This window comes from Sesamum indicum, unplaced genomic scaffold, assembly GCF_000512975.1.
Source record: "Sesamum indicum cultivar Zhongzhi No. 13 unplaced genomic scaffold, S_indicum_v1.0 scaffold00109, whole genome shotgun sequence".
In the NCBI taxonomy this organism is placed as follows: domain Eukaryota; kingdom Viridiplantae; phylum Streptophyta; class Magnoliopsida; order Lamiales; family Pedaliaceae; genus Sesamum; species Sesamum indicum.
This window is the reverse complement of record NW_011628044.1, coordinates 417383-438782: the sequence shown is the minus strand read 5'-3', so window position 1 is coordinate 438782 and position 21400 is coordinate 417383. Positions and strand designations below refer to the sequence as shown.

Below are 21400 nucleotides of genomic sequence, written 5' to 3'. Positions count from 1 at the left end.
TAATATTTTATTTTACAATAAAGTAAAATTCACAAAGATTTGCTTTCTATTGGTTGAATGGTACTTAGACCTGATTCAAATAAAAAATGTCTTGTCCCCACATGCACGAGACATAAGATTGGTTAGAAGTTGCTGTGTGACTGTGACAATGAATTGAGGAAATAAATGTGAACATTGGCTTCATTTAAGTTGGCATAGGAAAATTCTAACTCGGAACCATCTAAGGATAGGTGTATCTATAAAGCCCAATTCAGGTTCTGAAGGTCATCACCATATACACTGCAGAACCAAATTGACTACAGAGAGTGGATGATGAGGAATATGGATCTGGAAATGGTTGCAGTACTTTTGTTGCTGGCTTTCAGTTTTCATGGTGAAGCAGGCGTAGGATCATCGGGCCTATCTTTCAATTTCTACGATGAATCTTGCCCACAACTGGAGAATATCGTCCGAGCAGGAGTTGGATCTCTTTTTCTCGCTGATCCTACCACCCCTGCTGCACTTCTAAGGCTCATGTTCCATGACTGCCAAGTTCAGGTACACACGATGTGTGTGTTCGTCAGTATGTGGGGTTTTCTGTGTTTATTCACTCTTCAAGAACTGGAAGATTGTTTATACCTTTCAGCACTAGGGCTACTACGATGCTTACACACTTTATCACTGTGTGTTTTATTGATTCTTGGTTGATTTTCCTAGTTAAAGAACACATTAATTTATGCATTACGTTGACAGGGCTGTGATGCCTCCATCCTTCTTGATCCAGATGCTGAAAAAACACACTACTCGGAGATAACATCATCTAAAAATTTCGGGATTCGAAAGAGGAACTCTATCAGCTTAATAAAATCAATTGTGGAAGCTGTTTGCCCCGGACAGGTTTCATGTGCGGACATCCTAGTACTTTCTGCACGCGAAGGGGTTGCCCTGTCTGGAGGACCAGGAATCAGTGTCCCTTTAGGCCGCAGGGATTCTTCCAACCCTCCAGACTTTAGATTGGCTGATACTTTAATTCCTCCAGCAGATATTGGAGTTGATGGCGTGCTCCAACTTTTCTCAGAAAACGGCATGACAGTTGAAGAAACCGTTGCCATTTTAGGTACAAAATGAAACAACATTAGAGTAAGACATGAGTACTTATGATTGATCGACGACACACATGTGTATAGTTCATACATGCAGGAGCATATACATCAGTGTTATGTAGCAATTGTGGAAACAAGTAGGACTAGGCTCCATGACGTTTAAGACTGGTGCAACTCGCAACTCTTTGAATATTTAGGATTAGTCTATCAGTACTAAATTTCTCTACATGGGAATATACTCGATAATTACACCAACACGCTCTTAATTAGTATAGTCAAACATTGTAGTATAACTATAAATAAAAGCATAATAGGGTGTTACAAGTGTAATAAAATTATCACTAGTATAAGTGTCGGCTTAGTTATAGGTGAGTGGGTGTAAATATACGTATATATGTATATCTAACGCTAACATCTTAGGTACGTCGGGTCCATAAAATGCCTCATGCACGTTTGATTGCTGTAGCAGACGGTACTTGGTAACATTATGTAAGGCACGAGCTATGTCGACCATCAACTACCAAACCAAAAACTGATGATTGCTTTTTGATTTGCAGGGGCACATACCCTCGGAATAACCCACTGTTTGAGCCTTGAGAGCCGTACAAATGCAACGAATCCAGCATTTGCAAATACACTGAAAATGAGTTGCCGTCTGCCTCTCGGCTTTGTGCAAAACGACCTCACACCACTACTCTTCGACAATCACTACTTTGTGAATTCTATGAGTGGCGGAGGAGTGTTGAGAATTGACGCAGAAATGGCTTTGGACTCGCGAACCAGAGCGTTGGTGCACAAGTTTGCTGATGACGAGGAGGCGTTTTTCCGGGCTTTTTCGTCGGCTTTTGTTAAGCTATCGTCTTCTAATGTTCTTACAGGGAATGAAGGTGTGATTAGGAGTAACTGTAAGGCAGCGTACTGAGAGGAATTGAAGAGATAGAACATGCATTAATTGAAGCAACTCCGATCCAACGCCACTTAATAACTTTTCTAATAATCATCTCATAATTATTGATCATATATATATATGGTAATTATGGAATAATGATGTTACAATTATATGTATTTTCTGTGAAATTAATTGATTCCAAGTCTCGTGTAAAATTAATTTACATAATTTCATTAAAATTTAAATATATCAAGAAAAGGAGTGAAAATCTCACAAGAAAATAAATAACTTGTTGAGTGCCTTAACATGTATGTATGTCGTGACATAGACTACACCTATCCTTCATCCCTTGTTGATGCAATACAAACTAGTTAGGTACGTAGCATTATCCCAAATTAAAATTAAAAATTAAAAACTAGCCCCCTTCCTCCCCCCAACCACCCACCTACTCAATCCCCTCCCCCATTCTCCCCTCAACGCCGTCGCCGCGGTCCCCTCATAGAAGAGGGCGACGGCCCCAAGAGAGAGGAGGCGACGCGGCTTTGCCCCAATTTGGTGGGTCAATTTTTTTATTTAAATTTGTATTATTTGTATTTTTATGATTTAAAATTTTCTATATATTATAATATAATATTTTATAATTTTAAGTATTTATATTTTATGTATAAATATTTAAATGATATATTTGAAAATGTGTAAAATTATATATACACACTCAGTGACGTCGTGCCACGACAACTAGCATATAAATTAATAAAATTTTATTTTTTTGCAATTTGAATCCAGTTAACAAAAACCCCAAAAAAAAATCCTAATCTTTGTCAACATAAATAAATTCTGACCATTTTTCAAAATTCGATGACTGAAGTCTTACAATTGCCAAAAAAAAAATTAATTTCATGGTAATTTTTGCTAAAAGAATTTAATTTCAGGGTAATTTTTGCTACTCTTATATTTAAAGTCCTTGTATTATCAACCCCTATATACGGAGCAGTAAATACAATTAAATTATATTTATAATATATCCACATTTATAATATTCGAACTCATAATCTAGGTTATCAATAACAGCTCCATTTTAAGTAATATGAAATGTCAAAAACCTAAAATCAATGTATTGGCATATTAAAAACACATTAACACAAAAACAGTGAGGAGCAGTGATTCATGAGTGTACTAATTGATTTGTTACAACAGTGATCCGGGTCAAAATTTATGCGACCTCTTTGATCGGGTGAATTGGTCCTCCAAACTGTTCAAAATCACTTGGGATCAAACAAGAACCTCTCACATATTAATTCATGAAATGGTATATCTGCGACCAACATAAAATCAAAGTGGGCTATTCCATGAATGGCAACTTACTACATTAAATTCCCGCATACCATTTCATCCTCTTTTCTCTGAATTTTTTAGTCTGGCAGTTGAAAACATTAAACCCTTGTCCCAATATAAAATCCCACTTATATATTATTTTCTCCAAACTCAAACACCCATTCGACCGTTTCCTGCACAAACTTCAGTAATTTCAACCAACGCTTTTATTTTTGGCACTAATTATATATCATTAATAGCATACATCAAATTTTAAAATATGGGCTCCAGAAAACTGTGTAATTTTCACGTTCTGCAGCTGATTTTGTTGAGCAGTCAGTCTTTTCGTCCATAATCTTATCTCCCATGCTGAGAACAGATCACATCAAGTCAAAAAATAGGCAACATTGGTGGCAATTTGCAAGTAACACATAAGCGACTTATGTTTTTCTAACATATAATAAAAAAAATTACAAATTACCTCCTTAAAAACGATTTAGATAGGAGGGGTAATTTGCTAAAAGAATTTTCATAAAAAAAATTGCTCATTTTTCATATTACAAAAGTAAATTGCATTTAACCAGGGTTGAATTATCAAATTTTTTGTTAAAAAAAAAAAAGAAAAAGAAAAAGAAAATAAATAAACTGTATTAACTCCTTTCCCTTAGCTCATGCATTCTCTATGCTATAAAACAGTATGCTCCTCCACAGAAATTTCACTGCACAAACTCTTGGACAGAGAAAACATCATGTTTTGTGTTTCCATATAGTTCAACTGCTACAGACCATAAGTTTGTTAGATTTCTGTAATGGGAAATCTTTCATTTTGTGTTTTATGTCAATTGTTGGGTGTAGTAATACTGGTTGGCTCAAGGCTGTGTTTGGGCAAATACGTCCCAGCCAATTTTGTTTTCGGAGATTCTTTGGTTGATGCAGGCAACAACAACTACATTTTCTCTCTTTCAAAGGCAAATTTTGCCCCAAATGGGATTGACTTTGGGATGCCGACAGGCAGATTCACCAATGGCAGAACCATAGTCGACATTGTAGGCAAGTTTTCCACTTTTTTTCAGATTCTCACTCAGTTTTTGTAATAATGCATGCCATATTAATTAGTGTGGTCCGTCGTATTTGCATAAGCAGGACAGGAAATCGGTTTAATTGGCTTTACTCCCCCATATTTGGCACCAACCACAACTGGAGCAGCAATTTTACAGGGTGTGAACTATGCTTCTGGTGGAGGGGGTATCCTAAATTATACTGGAAATGTTTTTGTAAGTCCTACTCTGTGGTTAAAATTAACATATTACAAAAAGCTCCTTCGATTTTACAAAATTATACTTGCACCCTCTACTATCATATTTTAACTACTAGAGATTCCCGCTTGCCACGTTGTGTTCCAAGAAATCTCTTATAATATAACTAAATGTCAAGGACTACCAGTGTTAATTATTTTTTACTTTTATTCGACAAACTTTTGTTACATGGCCTAAAGTTCGTTTTGATTGTAAATCAACAGGGTGGAAGGATCAATCTGGACGCGCAAATAGATAATTTTGCAAATACGAGACAAGAAATAATATCAAAATTAGGTGAAGTTGAAGTCAAAAAGCTATTTGAAAATGCTGTGTTTTCAGTAACAATTGGGTCAAACGATTTCATCAACAATTACCTCACACCCTACGTTTCAAAACTCGAACAAAATCTAGTCCCCCCTGAATCCTTCGTGGGAGCCATGATTTCAAGATTTAGAATTCAACTCACGGTAAATATTTCTACAAGTTCTTCTTTTTCTTTTTATTTTATTTTATTTTTGTTGTTAAAAAATGTAAAATTTATTATTTCAATTATAAAAATGTATTGAGTAACATAATTTCATTTTTTACATAAATATCTACAGAGGCTTTACGATATGGGTGCGAGAAAAATAATAGTGGCGAATGTTGGGCCGATTGGGTGCATCCCATTTCAAAGGGACATAAATCCATCTGCAGCTGCTGGGGATGGGTGTGCTGATTTCCCCAACCAACTTGCCCAGCTATTCAACGCCCAATTGAGGGCTCTTCTCACTCAACTTGGTGCAAATCTTCACCAATCAAATTTTATTTATGCAGATGTATATCACATTGTCAATGATATTATTCAAAACTATTCCTCATATGGTATGTTTGCTTCCTCATATAATAACTCCAAATTAAATAAAATATAAGAATTCATGTGTTATCGTAGTACTTTTAGAGTTTTAAGGTCTCAATTTTACCATTTAAATAAAACTTATTATTATTATTATTTTTTGAATTGTTGGTTGGCGCGTGCAGGGTTTGCCAATGCAAATTCAGCATGTTGCAGGGTTGGTGGTAGGTTTGGCGGCCTAATCCCATGTGGTCCAACATCAAAAGTTTGTGAAGACAGATCCAAATATGTGTTTTGGGATCCTTTTCATCCTACGGATGCAGCCAATTCTATCATAGCAATGCGTTTGGTTGATGGAGACTCTGCTGATATCTGGCCCATCAATATACGACAGTTAATGAGATCAAAACCCTTGGATTAAAGCAATTCAGATCTGTTTATTTTCTCTTTGCTTATCAACACTTGAAGGAAGTACACAATTTATAACTAATTTTTTCAATGTATCTCAACATTTTCTCATATATATTGTGTATCTGTGAGTAATAGAATATGTTACATGTAAGATCCACAAGTTTTCATATCTAATTGACCAATTAATCAATAAGTGTTAAATAAATCTAATTGGTTGATAAATAAATTATAGGTTGAAATTTGAATATATTACAATATGGAAGGGACTAAATTGAAGTTTTATTAAATACTTGGGTCAAATTATATAAATTGAGAAATTAAGAATCAAATTACGATTTCAATAGAAGTTAAATTACAAATCAAATAAGATGTAGAAACGTATTTAATAAATAAGTAATTTAAATTACAAATCAAATAATAATTTAATTATAATAAATACAAACTAACTATAATATTTTGCAAAGACACTGACAATATGCTTAACCAAAAGTTGAAAACGTTTAGGAACAAAATAAATAAATACATTTATGATACTTTTAAAGAAGATATATTTGAAAAAGGGACATGTAATTACTCATTTTATCTAAAAAAATTAAAAAGTTAATGACTTAATTTTATTATCAAATTAACAAATAATTTTTTATATGAAAGTTCTTATGTATTTATTGTACTCATTAATTACTTAATTTATACTTTTTAAAATTCGAACTAATTAATTTATTAATTATATTTTATTTTATTATAATTAAAATATAATTATTCAAATTAAGAAAAAATTAATTGATTTTAAGATGCAAAATATTAAAAATAATCCTTTACACTACAAATATACATATATATATATATACATATATGTAATATAAGGACTATTTTATTTAAATATTTAGTCACGAAGTAAGTTCTTATAAAAAAATTATCTCTCAAATTAAATATGGTCGAATCAAATCGATCATAAAATAAATAAAATATATTTATTATGTAATTAATTAATTTTTTATAATTATATAGCAATTCGATTTAAATTAAAAAATTTTGAAATCAATTATGGACACATCTGAATTTTGAGAGTGTTGTACACATTCCATAACTGAAAATACTTTTGTACACATTATTACCCATACCGTCGGTCACCGATAAGGCTTATTGCTTGACACGCATTCCAACACCTACACATACAGATTCAAACCAATATATACTATTCACAAGCATGCCGTCCAGAGGAGAAAGGTACAACCCAGAATGGAAATCCCACTCCCCCCGCCGGAAAAGCTCATCTTCGTTCACCGCCAACCAAACGGCGTCGCTTACGTCATCATAAACAGGCCGAAATCCCTCAACTCCTTGACCCGGCCCATGATGGGGGACTTGGCCAAGGCAATCAAGAGCCTGGACTCAGATAATTCTGTCCGTGTTATTATACTTTCCGGGTCGGGTCGGGCGTTCTGCTCCGGCGTTGACTTGACCGCGGCCGAGGACGTGTTTAAGGGAGACGTCAAAGATGTGGAAACCGACCCTGTTGCTCAAATGGAGCGGTGTAAGAAGCCGATAATCGGAGCTATAAATGGGTTCGCGGTGACGGCTGGATTTGAGATTGCTTTGGCTTGTGATCTTTTGGTGGCTTCAAAGGAAGCTAAGTTCATGGACACTCACGCCAGGTGGAGTTTTTTCTCCTTTGAAACCTTATACCATCGAATTCACCTATTTCTAGTAGGAATTTTATCGTGATAATGTTAATTGGTATGGGATATCGTAGGTACAACTGTCAACCCCTAGAGTATTGGATATAGAGATCTAAATCGGTTGAGTTTAGCCGATTAATATTGTTTGAGTTTGATTTGATTTTTAAGTGTGTGAATTGATCTCTTTGATCTTATTGTTGAATGAGTTGAGCTAGGGTAAGTGTTGATTGAGCTAAACACAAGTAACAATCATAAATATGCTTCTTAATGTTTGCTGTGGATATGCGAATTATTATGTTATCAAGGTGTTGGAGCTGATCTAGTTTTCTTAATTTGCTTCCGAGAAGCACAACTGTTTGCTACTGTTCTTGCATGCCTAATGAGAAGATAACATGTATTGCTTGACGATGACTTCATTAAACACATTGTTGACAATATATTATGTCTATATGAAGATAAATAATTTAGTAACTCATCTATTTGATAAATCTGCGGTTTGCTTTATCATTTTCATGTAGTATACTGTATCATTTCACTCGTCTATTTGATAAATCTGCGGTTTGCTTTAGCATTTTCATGTGGAATATTGTATCATTCCGGGTTGCCATTGTCTTTTACAGAACTTTATAGCTTTTTCTCTTGCTGTGTGCTATAAGCATATCTCATTGGTGAAAGAGAGTACTGTGAGTTTATTTCGTATTTCAGATCCCGTAATCATCTAGAGTGCTTGTGCTTTTCTGGAATACCTCTTCTAGACCTGCCTTATTTTGGACTTGATTTATCAGGTTCGGTATATTTCCTTCATGGGGTCTGTCTCAGAAACTTTCACGCATAATAGGGCCTAGTCGAGCTCGTGAAGTGTCTCTGACTGCAATGGCTGTAATGGCTGAGCAAGCTGAAAGGTGGGGTTTGGTTAATCATGTTGTTGAAGGAAGTGAACTTTTGAAGAAGGCCCAACAAATAGCAGAAGCTATTATCAAGAATAATCAAGACTTGGTGTTGAGGTACAAAGCAGTTATAAATGATGGATTTAAACAAGATCTTGGCCATGCACTTGATTTGGAGAAGGTAATGAGTTTTGCCCTTATTTTTGTTGCATTTTCCTTTACTACCGTTTCCACTAAACTTGCACTTTTCTGTATTGACTAACCATTTTAAGATCAGATGATGGAATTTGTTATGGTCTAAGTCTTACTGCATATGCCAGCATCCATATTTAGATCTATCAGTGTAAGAAGGATGAGATGCATTTTGTAGATGAACTTTGTCATCATCAGTGACAGAGAAAAGAAAGAAAATGTGTTTGGCAGCTCTGAAACAGTCAAATTAGGTTCTCCGTGTAATCTGAACGCCCCTTTCGACCTCTATGACTTTCAGGAAAGGGCTCACGAGTATTATGCGGGGATGACTAAGGAGCAGTTCAAGAAAATGCAGGAATTTATAGCAGGTCGGAACTCAAAGAAAACACAATCAAAATTGTAAATTTTCATCTTCCTTTTGGTTAAATAACTTTGGTGGATAAACATAAGGCGACAAGGAAGGAATATAGATGTTTAATATTATACTTGTTCAAAGACTTCGTACGAACTGATCTAAGTATCAAGCCATAGTTGATGATCATGATATTTTGTCTGTTCTCTGATATCATGTTCTCTTCTCAAAATTATTCACGCTTCTTGGCCGCTGTTTGAAGAGTCCTCTGTATTCAGCAGAGTCGTGATTAATAGGATTTCTTGTATGTGGTGGTCTCTGACTGTGTGGCATGATATCCGTCCACACTTCTGATAAACCACTAGTTTTTATTTACAATGAAAGAGCCTTTATGTATTACTTCATTACAAAAGAGATGCTTATCGCAAAGGCCTCCAGGTAAAGTCCGAGTTCTTGCAGAGGGACATTTTTGTCAGAATTCACGTGTTTGCATAAACGGCGAACCTACCGTAGTGAGAATCTTGAGCATGCTCTTATCCAGTTAAAATGAACAAGAAGTCGATTTTCTCACATCAAATTGTGGCAGAAAAAACTGATATACATTCAATGTTACATACATAACAAGGCAAAATTTCCGGGTTAACTGTATATATATATATATACACACACAATTAAGCCTCACTCTTGCCATTTCTTTTAAACAAATACGTGGAAAAGAAGTTGTAATAAAAACAAAAAAAACAGTATAACCAGAGGTCTATACGTGCAACAAGAACTTAACTGCTGATTATTATTCGAGCATCCGATAACTCTCCTCCAGTCCAAGGCACTTCAAACTTTAGGACTCCATCACTACTCCACTCAAATTTAATCCTCTCATTATTCAACATAACCTTCACGGGCTCAACACTTGAATAAGCAAAGAATTTTCCTGCCCCCTTAATCTTTACGAGAACAGTAACAGCTTTCCCATCCAATTTGTGCTGCAGAAACTCAACAGCCCCGCCACTGTTCAGCATGTTTTCGAGCCCGACTGCAGCAAATTTGGCCTTCTTACTGATCTTGTAAACCGGCGAGATGGTAACTATTTCGAAGGTAGAGGGCTGGAGAGTTATATCTAGTTTTTCACATGCCTTCATCAGGTGGAGATTTCCTGCTTTGTGAAGGTAAATGGCAAACAGTTCGTTGTTCCTGAATTTAGCAGTGAAAGCTTTCTGTTCCCACTCAACATCGTCGGGAGACACAAAACCAGATATAGTCTTGTAGCATTCAGGATGTGCCTTGCATTTGTGTTCTTCAGGGTACCATCCAGCTCCTTGGCAGTTGAATACTCCTATTACCCCTCCAAACTGCATCGAATCCAGAAATGACGCATGTTATGGTTTGTCTTTTGACGATTTATGCTTTTAATCTAGATATGAATTATAATAAGACATAACTATAATGTAGACTTTTCATTGTACCTTGTTTACGTTCCAAAGTTTGAGCAACGTCTTGCCATCAAAGAGAGGATTCTCAAACAGGCAATCCCTGGTTGGAAGTGCATAGTGCTGGCATCTGAGTATGGTGCCATCAGGTAGCACTAGCTTTCTCAGAAGGTCGAAATTATGTCGTCCAACTTTGTCACTAACGTACACCGGCCCCCCACAGATGGCTCGAGATCCAGCATGGAACTCAGCACATAGATGGTCTGATTGGAACATATCCCAATCAGGTTGGATGAACTGGCCCTGCCACAAGCTGTTATAACTACAATGTACCATGTGAACCCCTTGTAGCCAGTAAACTCCCATGGGGTCGCCATTAGGGTCCTCGAACCAAAAGTCATCACCTGCAAATTTGAGCCCACAAGAGTTGAGCACTTGAGTATAAGTTGTTGCAGAAAAGAAGTGAAGGAGTGGAAAAAGGAAACTTTACCAACTCTGCCCATGGATATTTGGTTTGTAGCCAGGAAGAAAAAGTCATTGCACTGCTCCATGCTAGCTATAAGCCCTGTTCCATCAAAATTTTTTCTAAGGGATTTGGTTAGACCATCGTAGTATGCCTTGGCAAGCTGTACTCTGCCTCCATGCTCCTCGCACACATACTCCAACGACTATTCATATCAAAAGCGGAAACCAAAACCAAAAACTTCAGAAGGAATCGGATGGAAAGAAATACGAAAAATGACATTAGTGCTTTGTTTTATTACTTTGATTGAAATTTATGTGTTATTGAAACTTATTAGCCAAAATTTGATGAAGGAAATGGTTTGATGTGTATATGAAATTAAATGCTGCATAAGTTTGAAATAACTTTAGTAACTTGTCGGATTTGGATCGAAAATTACGGGAACATCAGCTCATGAAATATTACCAGATGAAACTTAAGTTTGGCATGCGTAATAATAACCCGGTATGTTTGTTTATAAATATGAGCATAGAACTTAAAGAGAGTTTGTTAGATTCCTCGAGGAGTTTCTGCATTTATTGGGCCAAGGAGATGGATATAGTTGGCATTGACAAAAAACTTAGAATTTTTTGAAAAATCAGAAACATTGTAAGTTATACGTAAGACTGATCTGAGAATACATCTGTCAGATCAATCTGAGGGCTTTTAACAATGTGAATAAATGATGAATCTAAGGTTGTAAGAAGCGACCTGATTTAACTCGTATTTATAATAGTTGCAAGGCTTACCTGATAATGTTTCTACTCTGCAGTTCAGAACAAAAAAACAGGCGGCGCTTGTCTCATAAAGAGGCTTCATGCTGATGGATCTTTAACTTAAGTTGTTAGGCCCCTATTAGTAAAATGGATATCGATGATGATGCTGATAAATTTGATCCTAACAACACTACTTCTGATGTGAAAATGACACGAATCATAAAGAAGCGTATGCAATATAGTAAAGATATTCTCATCATCTAGTCTCTATGCAGTCAGTAAAGACATTGTAAACCAGCAACTTACTCATGATGATTCCTTAACTAGATTCAGTTCAAATGAAGATATACACATAAGTAATATCTTAGAATAACATTGCCAATAATTGCAGTGGTTTTCTAAGTATGAATTAATGCATGAGCTTATGCATGTTTAGGTGATACTAGGAATCAAAAAACATTAAGGAACTTACATGAATAACATCCACCTTCACTCCAGTAATACCCACATCAGCTAGATACGAATGCATAGCCTCGTAGTAGTCTGCAGCTTGGTTAGGATCGACGAGCCCGATCCCACCTTTTTCGACCATAACGACAGCCAAATCATACATGGTTTTCTCGAGCCCAGCAGCCATCTTTGCTGGAGTCACTTTGCTGTTCAAATGAGTAGTTCCAGGCCTGACTCCTCCCCATGCTCCACACAAAGCATGCCATACATAGATGTCGTCTAAACTTGGAAATTGTTTCTTCAAGTCACTGATTAATGCCTTTAATCCCCCTCTTTCCACTCCCTCCTGCTCGCTCAAATACTCGATAATGGTTGCCTCAGGGAGAGCAGAATCATCTCCTTGTGCTTCTTTGAGGGCCTTCTTTCTCTCTGCTAGCTCAATCATCTCCCTAAACATGTTGTCATGCTTTTCTTGATCGAATTGTGGTGCATCGGGCCTTAACATGGTTCCAGCCTGATATTTGGCGAACTTCTCGTTTTCTTTGAACCGATACAATCTGCAGAGCATTTGGGAGCCAAGACCTGTCAAGTCTTTGGAGTCTTGAAAAGGGTCCTCGTGATCCATGTTAATGCTTTGCCATCCATCATCAATGATCAGAAACTTTGGGGGGATCCCGTTTTCAGCTAAGCTTTTGACTCCATGCCACACCCCAACTGGCTCCACTGTTAGATAAAATGCATCCCAAGTGCACCAACCAAATCTATCTATGATTTTTGGTGGTTTTTTCTCTTCCAACAGCCTAAACGTTCCCAAATGAACACGAACAGCTGCAAAGGCATCCCTCATGAGGTCATAAGGGTTGTTACCGATGTGCAAATAAGCACAAGAAGTGAAAGAATTGCCCTTCACTTGTGTGGAGCCACTCTCGACCGAGAGTAGAACTTCCCCGTCATTTCCAGGATGAATAGCTGACCGGAAATTCCCTTCAATCAAAGGGAGGATTAGTACATAAGAGTTGAGCTCAGGAACCTGTAGGATGACAAGTTGAGTCTCCATTTGGAGATCTGACCCGCTCGAACCAACCCACATAGTCGACCACCACGTTTTGAACCGGAAAATACTCAAGAACTTCCTGTTACTGAACTTTCCAATGGGATTAAGTATTCTGTCAAGAGGGTCCTTCACAGAAAGGCCTAGAAAAGCACCATTTTCAGCATTGGAATCAACTGACTTGTGCATGTATTCTGGAGGTGGGGAATCGTTATGAGATGAACGCGGAACAGAAGAGAAACTTGCAAGAGTTATGTTTGTAGGAACATCAGAGAGAAGGGTGATTCCATCTACAGAAATTTCTCTGTTTGGAGACAAGAAAAACCTGCAAGAGGGAACCTTTTCTTTCTGAAAATAACTGTAAATTTTTTCAAGAATCAAACTTGGAGGTGCCATCAATCAACTCTAATACAAGGAAATGAAACAAAACAATGGGACAACAATAGATGTAAGGACTAAAAGCAAGAACCAAAGTTAGATATTCCTATCAAGTATGAAAAATGTTTGATCCTTATGCGCTGTACAGAAACTTAAAATGCTGCAGAAAAGAAGAAAATGAATAATTAGTATAGAGAAGAGGAGTCAAGAATTCACTAGAAGGAAGTTGAATAAACCAAACTCCATTTGCCTGAGTATGTAATGAACAATTCTAGAACTTGATGGAGAAAGTGGTAGGTATTTATACAAGCATGGAATGTTGCCTAAGTAAGAGGGAAAATGCTACAACACAGACTGATCATGACCCTACAAATCAATTCATTAACTCATCTAAATACAGTTGTTTACTCAATTTTATTCAGTAGATTCAAATTGGGACCCAGTTGTTATCCTAGACGTGGCACGACACGATTGGGCTCAGGGGCCATTGGTCGGTACGAAAGAGAAGGGGCAAAGGAGAAATTCTTGTGTCAAACTTTGCTAAATCTGTTTAAAAGGGTACCCGTCAGCTTTGCTTTTAAAGATTGGTCGGTTTGAACACCTAATCACAAATTTAATTTTGTTCGCCATAAACTAAAAAATTAAATTTGTGATTACGGATAATATTAACTATGGAGGTGTAACTCATTTTCAAGTATAACCATAGTTATATGTGTTACAAAGACCGTTTCAATAACAATTATATCAAAATTAATTGAGTCATTCCAAAAGTAGATCCAAATTTATTTTTTTCATTGGACTAAAATTGTAACGTTTAGGCCTGGCTGTAAAAACCCCATTACAAATACTTTGTAACCCCCAAAAAAGTCGTTACTATAAAATAACTTTTTCACTGTGTATATTTAAATAGATGAATTTGAAGTTATGTATTTTAAATTCTCGAGACTCATCGAAGTTATGCATTTCAAAATAATTCAATTTTAAATTTGAACTATGTTTTATTAATATTAATGAATTTCAATTTTTTCTAATGTGAAGTAATCTTTTTTTTTTTAAATTTAAATTTATCAATTCAAATGTAATATAATGGAATTCATTTATTATCAAATATATAAATAGATAGATAGATAAATAGATAGATAGATAATGAGTAATGTATATATAGATAATAATGATCATAGAAGACTTACTCAATAGTTCCTGCAGATGCTGTCGTCAAGTGTTTGATGATGGAAAGAAACTACAACAACAAACATCATGCTCATGTTCATGTAGATATACATAATTACAGTGTAGGAGATAATAAAATTCAGATCTCAAATCTTACTTAAAATTGGGCCAAAATAAACTGAATCTAAAGCCCAATGCGCTGAATGAATTTGGGCTGTAGACTTTAAATCCAAACCAAAATCCAATCCTCCAGCAAGCATGAGTTTTGGGCCTACCCACATAAACTTTTGGGTTAATAATTTAACAATAATGGGACCAGCCCATATTCAACCGAAGCAGACAAAAGTAACCAAAAATTACCAGGCTAGGCTAGACTGTCTTCCTGGAATTCTGCTCACTTCTCTCTCAGTCAATCTACTATCTCCGAGTGAAAACGATTATACAGCAAGGTTTCAAACTTTCAATTCAAAACATGAAATAGGAGTTCGAAGAAGCACAAATTACACGAATATTTGTTGGAATTTTCTTCCATTTTTCATTTTTTTGGTGAAGCATGAAACGGAGGATTACAATCTCCTACTGTTTGTTAGGAATTTTACTCTGCTTGATATCCGTGGAATCTGCGCCACAGGCGTATCGCAGAGACCCGGGACATCCCACCTGGCACCATGGGGCATTTCATGATGTCAAGGATTCCGTTCGATCTGATGTTCGTCAAATGCTCCACTCTCGAGCTGAGGTACCATTTCTACTATTATTTTCCCCTGAGAGTGTTTTTTTTTGGTTGAAAAATTGTTGTGTTTGTTGAGTTTTTGATTTATGCTTATGTTTGTCTTCTGTAGCACATTAATTTTTGTGGGTGTGCATGTGTTAGTTTATTCTCTATGTTCATATTATTTGCATTTTATGTGTATATACATGTTAAGCCTGTTTCTATGGTAAAACATATCTCCCTTGTTTGATTTCTTACATCCTTGCCTCTCTTGCAGGTTCCGTTTCAAGTCCCTCTTGAAGTAAATGTGGTCCTTATTGGCTTCAATGGTGATGGTGGCTATAGGTATAGTGTAGATTCTCAAAAGTTGGAGGAATTTTTGAGAGTTGGCTTTCCAACTCACAGACCTTCATGCTTAGAGACTGGTCAGCCTCTTGATATTGAGCATCATGTTGTCTTTAATGCATTCCCGGTAAGCCTCTTCAATTTCTTCTTGGCCATATATCTGCCCCTTGCTTGATGTTGTTATAAATCCAAGGCTTTCATGTCATTGTGTTATTGTTCCCTATCAGCGTATCCTACCAAGAGGGAAATAATACAATGTCAAGCTAGTCATATTGAATATCCCTCTTTCTCTCTTGTTATGAATATATATGTTGGTACAATTATATCCCAGTTACATGAGTAAGAGTAATGCAGGATTAGGTTAAGGAATCAATCTTGCAAATAATGTGGTTAGTTTCCGTGAAAGAAGCCAATATCTTAGATACAACTAATGATGTAGTTTCTATAACAAGGAATTGCCTCTTTGGTGGGTAATTTAAAATGAATGGACACAACCCTTGCCCAAGTAATCTGTTTACACTTTAGCAAATCGCACCCCTATGAAATAGAATCAATAGTGCCGTGATAATAAAAACTTAAGTTGACTGCTGTACACTAAAGCTAGATGTCACCAGCAAGTAACATGTTTAGGAAAAAGTATGGGTTGATAGCTTATCCTGTTGACATCTTTGCCATGATCTTCTTCACTTCCTACTACAGGCGGGACAGCCAGAATTGATAGCATTGGAGAAAACAATTAAAGCTGCCATGGTTCCAGCTGGCACTGCTAGAGAGGTGACACTATATGAATATTTTGGCTAACCATGAAGGGTTCATTTTTTCTGGAGTTCATGTGTTATTCTCATTAACTTTATAGCTTACAGGTAGACTTTGGAAGGGAAGTTCCTCTGTTTGAGGTGGAAGCAACCTCTGTTGAAGCAGAATTTGAGAAGCTTTATTCTTACCTATTTGACGTAGAACATGAGGGGTACCCTGTTGAAGAAATGGACAGACCTAGGCCAACTGCTATTTTTGTGATTAATTTTGACAAGGTCAGTTGTGTATATCTTGACATTTCTAAGCTTTAAGCTCAGAAGTTAATGAATGCAAATGCTGTTTCCTGTATGGCTTTTGAGGATTTAAGTTTGTACTCTCAAAAACTGCTTGTAGTAGGTAGGTTTTCTTGGAATCTTGCAGTACTGAACACCAAATGTTTTCTACTTCTTTACAGGTACGGATAGATCCTAGAAACAAGGAGCTTGATCTTGATAGTTTAATGTATGGAAGAATCACACCTCTAAATGATGAAGATATGAAGAAGCAAGAGGGGGATTACATATATCGATACCGGTACAATGGTGGAGGCGCATCTCAGGTTTGGCTTGGATCTGGCAGGTACATGAAATCAGTCATATGTCAGAAGGAACTCTGGTCAAGTTAATTTGACTAGTAATTGAATTACTTTTTTCTATTTTCCAGGAAAATAGCTTTTTACTTTTCATTTAGTTCCTTCCATTTCTGTCTTTTAAAAAATTCTGATGTTCCCTGATCTCGATACCCAGGTTTGTTGTGATTGACCTCTCAGCTGGGCCTTGTACGTATGGGAAGATTGAAACTGAAGAAGGAAGTGTCAATCCCAAAACACTACCTCGATTGCAAAATGTGTTGTTTCCTAGATCAGGGGGTGGTGAGCAGTCTGCCCATGATACTTTTGTTGGCCAACTTGGTGCTGTCATTGCAACTACAGTGGAGCATGTTATAGCCCCAGATGTTAGGTAAGCTCTTCTTATGCCCATTATACAAGAGCCCCAGATAGATAATGCTATGGTTTTGGTTGTTCGGATGGATGTTTCTCACCTCTTTCTTCAAGTGATATTTTTCATCTCTTTGAACCAGGTATGAAACGGTTGATATGACTACTAGGTTACTTGTACCTATTATTGTCCTTCAGAATCATAATAGGTACAGTATCATGATGAAAGGCCACAATTACAGCATAGATATTGAAGCAATTGAAGCTGAGGTGAGAATTCACCGATTTTCATTCGTGGTTTGTGGTTTCTTTGTTATAGATATAAGTTGGTAGGCCAACCAGAACTCTGGAATTTTCGATTCTTGGATTGTTGTTTTATTCTGGGAAGTTGGGCATATACCTTAGCGGTCGCATAGTTATTGTGCTATGCTTGATTATCTCAGGTTAAGAAGATGGTTCACCAAGGACAGGATGTAGTAATTATTGGGGGTACACATGCACTGCATCGTCATGAGAAGTTGGCCATTGCAGTCTCAAAAGCAATGAGGAGTCATTCCCTTCAAGAGACCAAGAAGGATGGACGTTTTCATGTTCATACAAAGACATATCTGGATGGTGCCATTCTTAAGGAGGTAGATTGAAGGATTTTATGTCTTGCTCTAGGTTATCTGTCAAATTGATTGGAAATGGACCACCGCTTGTGTTTGATTTTGATAAGATATTGGAAAACAGTAATACTTTAAGTGACAACCTTCTTAATTCATCTCAATTAATCTCTCAATTAAGATTTTTGAATGAAATGGATCTCGCTTTGATTTATATAGCCCCCTAATTGCAGGAGATGGAGCGATCTGCTGATGTGCTTGCAGCGGGTTTGCTTGAGATGTCTGACCCAACCCTTTCAAGTAAATTTTTCCTTCGCCAGGTAGGTTTTCCTGCTTATTTATTGTACATTCAAGGATCTGGGTGGCAACTATTGTTAAGTTTTGCGGGCATCTATGTTTGTGGTACACATTATTTCTCCTCCTTTTCCATCTACGTGCTTCTGAATGTTAGTTTCTTACCAGACCTGGATGGATGACTCTGATGGAACTGGTGATTCTATCTTAAAGCATAAACCTCTTTGGGAATCTTATGGTTCAAAGCGTCGAAAGGATAAGAGGAGGAAGTCAGAAAAGAAGAAACAAGGAGACTTCTACCGAACCTATGGAACTAGGGTTGTTCCAGTGTGAGCAAATTCATCCTCTTCTAATTTCATGAATGATTTACATGATAAATCCTTAATTAATCAGTATACTCACTCGATAAAAAAACATATTCTTCTGTGATTGATGATGCACTACAAGTTCCTTCTTGCAGTTATGCTTTTATTATACCATTGATTAATGTTTTTAGTGTAACAGATTAATGACATTTCCATCTTGCAGCTTTGTTTTATCACTGGCTGATGTGGATGAACACCTTATGATGGAAGATGATAGTCTTGTATGGACAAGTAATGATGTCGTTATTGTGCTTCAGCATCAAAGTGAGAAAATACCTCTTAGGTAAGCATGCTGGCAAAACTTTACGAGTTTATTCTTCATTATTTGGTGTTTAGCCACGATTCTTTGCAGTTGTGGAACATAATATGAAAACAGATCTGTATCTCTCCAGCATCTTTATGGTCTGCTTTTGTACTCTGTGGATGTCTGGTTAATATCCTCAAAAGGGTCCTGTTCTAAGCATCAGCTGTTCAAATTTCTTCCGCAACTCCAAGGCTCGAGTTTATGTTTCTTAACCACAAGAAATTGTTCTTTTACCAGCATAATGACCGTTTACTGCGACTTATGCACAGCACTGCATGTTTGCATTCCCAGCAAAATAGAGCTGCCTCTGATTTCTCTCTAACTAATCTCGTATTTCTGATCTTGAGTATCAATGTTGATTAATCCTGTACCTGTTGTCTATGCTGCTCGATGTTAAATGCGTGCAAACTGTGTAATGTGCATTAGTGGTAATTCTGTGAGTGCAATGATAATCTTAGCTGGCCCTTTTCTTGCATCATTTTGTATGAATATGGATTTTTCTTTCTTGGTGTGATCTTTTCCTTTTGAATTTTGTTTATTAAATATGCCTGTTAATATTGTTTCTATTTCCTGTAAAGTTATCATTTCCTGTTTAACCTTCTTATTTATGGCATCTATGGAGTCTGGGTTGAGGCCTCGGCCATATCATTGTATGTGATGCATTTTTCTCTCTCTTTTTTTTGTTGATATAAGAATGATCTGATTGAATGTCCTTTCCTTGGTTGGACAGTTATGTTTCTGAGTTGGAGAGAAGACATGCTATACCTTCACTAGCTCAGAGGCATATATTGGCCGGGTTGGCATCTGTTGTAGGTGGATTGAGTGCACCATATGAGAAAGCTTCTCATGTTCATGAGAGACCTGTGGTGAATTGGCTCTTGGCGGCTGGTTGTCATCCATTTGGACCATTTTCAAACACTTCTCAAATTAGTCAAATGCTACGGGATGTAGCATTGGTGAACCTCACTCTCTCTTCTTCTCTCCCCTCTTTTGCTCCTTTTTTACCCCTGAAAGCTGCATGCTGTTATCAAAGGCTCAAGCAAAGAGCTGACAGATTTCCGACAACTGAATTTTTTTTTATGGACTTAATTCTGCAGAGGAACACAATATATGCTCGCGTGGACTCAGCCCTTCACAGAATTCGAGATACATCAGAGGTGATTTCATTTATCATTCAGCCAAGTTTGCCTTCCTGGATTTTGTACCTACAAACTTGATATCTTTGCCAGGCAGTTCAAGCTTTTGCTGCAGAACACCTGAAAACTCCACTAGGGGAACCAGTGAAGGGTAGAAAGAATAAGTCAAGCACTGAGCTCTGGCTGGAGAAGTTTTACAAGAAGAAAACCAACTTGCCAGAACCATTCCCACACGAGTTAGTTGAACGATTAGAAAAATATTTGGATGTAAGTCTTTTCTTCAGTTATAAATACAGTGACCAGTTCTAGCAAATTTCATTGATGAATATTATCCCTTTACTTCCAGAGCATCGAAGAGCAGCTTGTAGACCTGTCTTCCTTACTATATGATCATCGTCTGCAAGAGGCACACTTAAACAGTTCAGACATTCTTCAAAGCTCCATTTTCACAAAGCAGTACGTTTTCTTTTACTCATTGATTTTTCTTGCTACGAGACCATTTTTCTTTCTTTTTTTTTTTTTTCTGTTTTGTGGAAACCTTTTGAGCCTCTTCTTTTCGAACTCTGGGAATCTTGTCATCCATTTTCTTGACATCTAATGTACAGGTATGTGGATCATGTTTTGACCAGCGAGAGGGAGAAGATGAAATGCTGCAGTATTGAATACAAATTCCCCACACACTCTACCCAGAATTACATCTACGCAGGAATTCTTTTAGCTGGTTTCTTTGTTTATTTTGTTGTGATCTTTTTTGCATCTCCTGTGCGCTGATATCATGAACTCCTTTCTCTGCTCTGTAGGTGCATTGGTATGTAAAAATCTTTTAAGTTTTGACACAAGGGAGAAAATTTTTAAACATAAACAGAAACCATCCTTTAATCTTTAGTTATTTGAATTCTTGGAAATCATGGGACTTTCATAGTTTCGGACCTGTGCTGCCCTGCCCATTCATATTCCCGGCTCCAAGGTTGAATATTTATGGGAATGAACGGACTGTTGTGTTCAAATTCATAGGTCTGTCTGTGTTGCAAGAGTTTTTCATGTAAGTTTGGGAGCTCGTCCCGCGTCCCTACAAATTGAATCATGTTCAGCAATTTGGGCAATTGTCAGTACACTGATGATGTCGGCCGTCTATTATTCTGTTTGATGTGGAAAGTAATCACACGTGTTGGAAATTGAGCTTCGGTCTAGTAAGGGAATATGAGACACGTACATGTATTGCGGCTTCCAGTATATATACTACACAACGGGAAGTTCATATGCTTGTTTGTTTG

The 21400-nt window shown here is 36.8% G+C and overlaps 5 protein-coding genes across 5 annotated transcripts; 4 read left to right on the top strand and 1 right to left on the bottom strand.

Annotated features, from left to right (window-relative positions):
• The first annotated feature begins 211 nt into the window (after positions 1-211).
• LOC105178883 (peroxidase 29) lies at positions 212-2090 on the top strand. Its single transcript, XM_011102452.2, has 3 exons — positions 212-537; positions 733-1096; positions 1640-2090. The coding sequence occupies exons 1-3, from the start codon at positions 310-312 to the stop codon at positions 2002-2004; spliced, it is 957 nt and encodes a 318-aa protein (XP_011100754.1). The 5' UTR covers positions 212-309; the 3' UTR covers positions 2005-2090.
• A 2004-nt stretch (positions 2091-4094) lies between these two features.
• Positions 4095-5904, top strand: LOC105178928 (GDSL esterase/lipase At4g16230). The gene is made up of 5 exons (XM_011102520.2): positions 4095-4335; positions 4429-4559; positions 4805-5050; positions 5186-5447; positions 5604-5904. The coding sequence occupies exons 1-5, from the start codon at positions 4095-4097 to the stop codon at positions 5837-5839; spliced, it is 1116 nt and encodes a 371-aa protein (XP_011100822.1). The 3' UTR covers positions 5840-5904.
• Positions 5905-6994: 1090 nt separating this feature from the next.
• On the top strand, positions 6995-9353 carry LOC105178882 (probable enoyl-CoA hydratase 1, peroxisomal). The gene is made up of 3 exons (XM_011102450.2): positions 6995-7484; positions 8294-8576; positions 8886-9353. Exons 1-3 carry the CDS (start codon positions 7069-7071, stop codon positions 8988-8990), a joined length of 804 nt encoding a protein of 267 aa, XP_011100752.1. The 5' UTR covers positions 6995-7068; the 3' UTR covers positions 8991-9353.
• Positions 9354-9519: 166 nt separating this feature from the next.
• LOC105178881 (stachyose synthase) lies at positions 9520-13767 on the bottom strand. The gene is made up of 4 exons (XM_011102449.2): positions 12057-13767; positions 10857-11034; positions 10403-10770; positions 9520-10288 (listed from the first exon to the last, which is right to left on the bottom strand). The coding sequence occupies exons 1-4, from the start codon at positions 13479-13481 to the stop codon at positions 9716-9718; spliced, it is 2544 nt and encodes an 847-aa protein (XP_011100751.1). The 5' UTR covers positions 13482-13767; the 3' UTR covers positions 9520-9715.
• A 1237-nt stretch (positions 13768-15004) lies between these two features.
• LOC105178880 lies at positions 15005-21390 on the top strand. The gene is made up of 16 exons (XM_011102448.2): positions 15005-15372; positions 15623-15817; positions 16390-16464; positions 16554-16721; positions 16901-17064; positions 17232-17444; positions 17566-17692; positions 17866-18054; positions 18261-18347; positions 18490-18650; positions 18850-18969; positions 19721-19946; positions 20088-20147; positions 20220-20393; positions 20473-20582; positions 20732-21390. Exons 1-16 carry the CDS (start codon positions 15187-15189, stop codon positions 20895-20897), a joined length of 2421 nt encoding a protein of 806 aa, XP_011100750.1. The 5' UTR covers positions 15005-15186; the 3' UTR covers positions 20898-21390.
• The last annotated feature ends 10 nt before the right edge of the window (positions 21391-21400 follow it).

What these genes read in the sequence shown, in the direction of transcription:
- LOC105178883 (XM_011102452.2), top strand. Translation starts at nt 310, where the DNA reads ATGATGAGGAATATGGATCTGGAAATGGTTGCAGTACTTTTGTTGCTG. An exon ending in TCCATGACTGCCAAGTTCAG is followed by an intron (nt 538 to 732) that starts GTACACACGATG and finishes TTACGTTGACAG; the next exon opens with GGCTGTGATGCCTCCATCCT. An exon ending in AGAAACCGTTGCCATTTTAG is followed by an intron (nt 1,097 to 1,639) that starts GTACAAAATGAA and finishes TTTGATTTGCAG; the next exon opens with GGGCACATACCCTCGGAATA.
- LOC105178882 (XM_011102450.2), top strand. Translation starts at nt 7,069, where the DNA reads ATGGAAATCCCACTCCCCCCGCCGGAAAAGCTCATCTTCGTTCACCGC. An exon ending in TTCATGGACACTCACGCCAG is followed by an intron (nt 7,485 to 8,293) that starts GTGGAGTTTTTT and finishes TTGATTTATCAG; the next exon opens with GTTCGGTATATTTCCTTCAT. An exon ending in ATGCACTTGATTTGGAGAAG is followed by an intron (nt 8,577 to 8,885) that starts GTAATGAGTTTT and finishes TATGACTTTCAG; the next exon opens with GAAAGGGCTCACGAGTATTA.
- LOC105178928 (XM_011102520.2), top strand. Translation starts at nt 4,095, where the DNA reads ATGGGAAATCTTTCATTTTGTGTTTTATGTCAATTGTTGGGTGTAGTA. An exon ending in GATTTAGAATTCAACTCACG is followed by an intron (nt 5,051 to 5,185) that starts GTAAATATTTCT and finishes AAATATCTACAG; the next exon opens with AGGCTTTACGATATGGGTGC. An exon ending in TCAAAACTATTCCTCATATG is followed by an intron (nt 5,448 to 5,603) that starts GTATGTTTGCTT and finishes TGGCGCGTGCAG; the next exon opens with GGTTTGCCAATGCAAATTCA.
- LOC105178880 (XM_011102448.2), top strand. Translation starts at nt 15,187, where the DNA reads ATGAAACGGAGGATTACAATCTCCTACTGTTTGTTAGGAATTTTACTC. An exon ending in GGAACTAGGGTTGTTCCAGT is followed by an intron (nt 18,651 to 18,849) that starts GTGAGCAAATTC and finishes TCCATCTTGCAG; the next exon opens with CTTTGTTTTATCACTGGCTG. An exon ending in TGCTACGGGATGTAGCATTG is followed by an intron (nt 19,947 to 20,087) that starts GTGAACCTCACT and finishes TTAATTCTGCAG; the next exon opens with AGGAACACAATATATGCTCG.
- LOC105178881 (XM_011102449.2), bottom strand. Translation starts at nt 13,481, where the DNA reads ATGGCACCTCCAAGTTTGATTCTTGAAAAAATTTACAGTTATTTTCAG. An exon ending in AATATCCATGGGCAGAGTTG is followed by an intron (nt 10,771 to 10,856) that starts GTAAAGTTTCCT and finishes TCAAATTTGCAG; the next exon opens with GTGATGACTTTTGGTTCGAG. An exon ending in AACTTTGGAACGTAAACAAG is followed by an intron (nt 10,289 to 10,402) that starts GTACAATGAAAA and finishes GATTCGATGCAG; the next exon opens with TTTGGAGGGGTAATAGGAGT.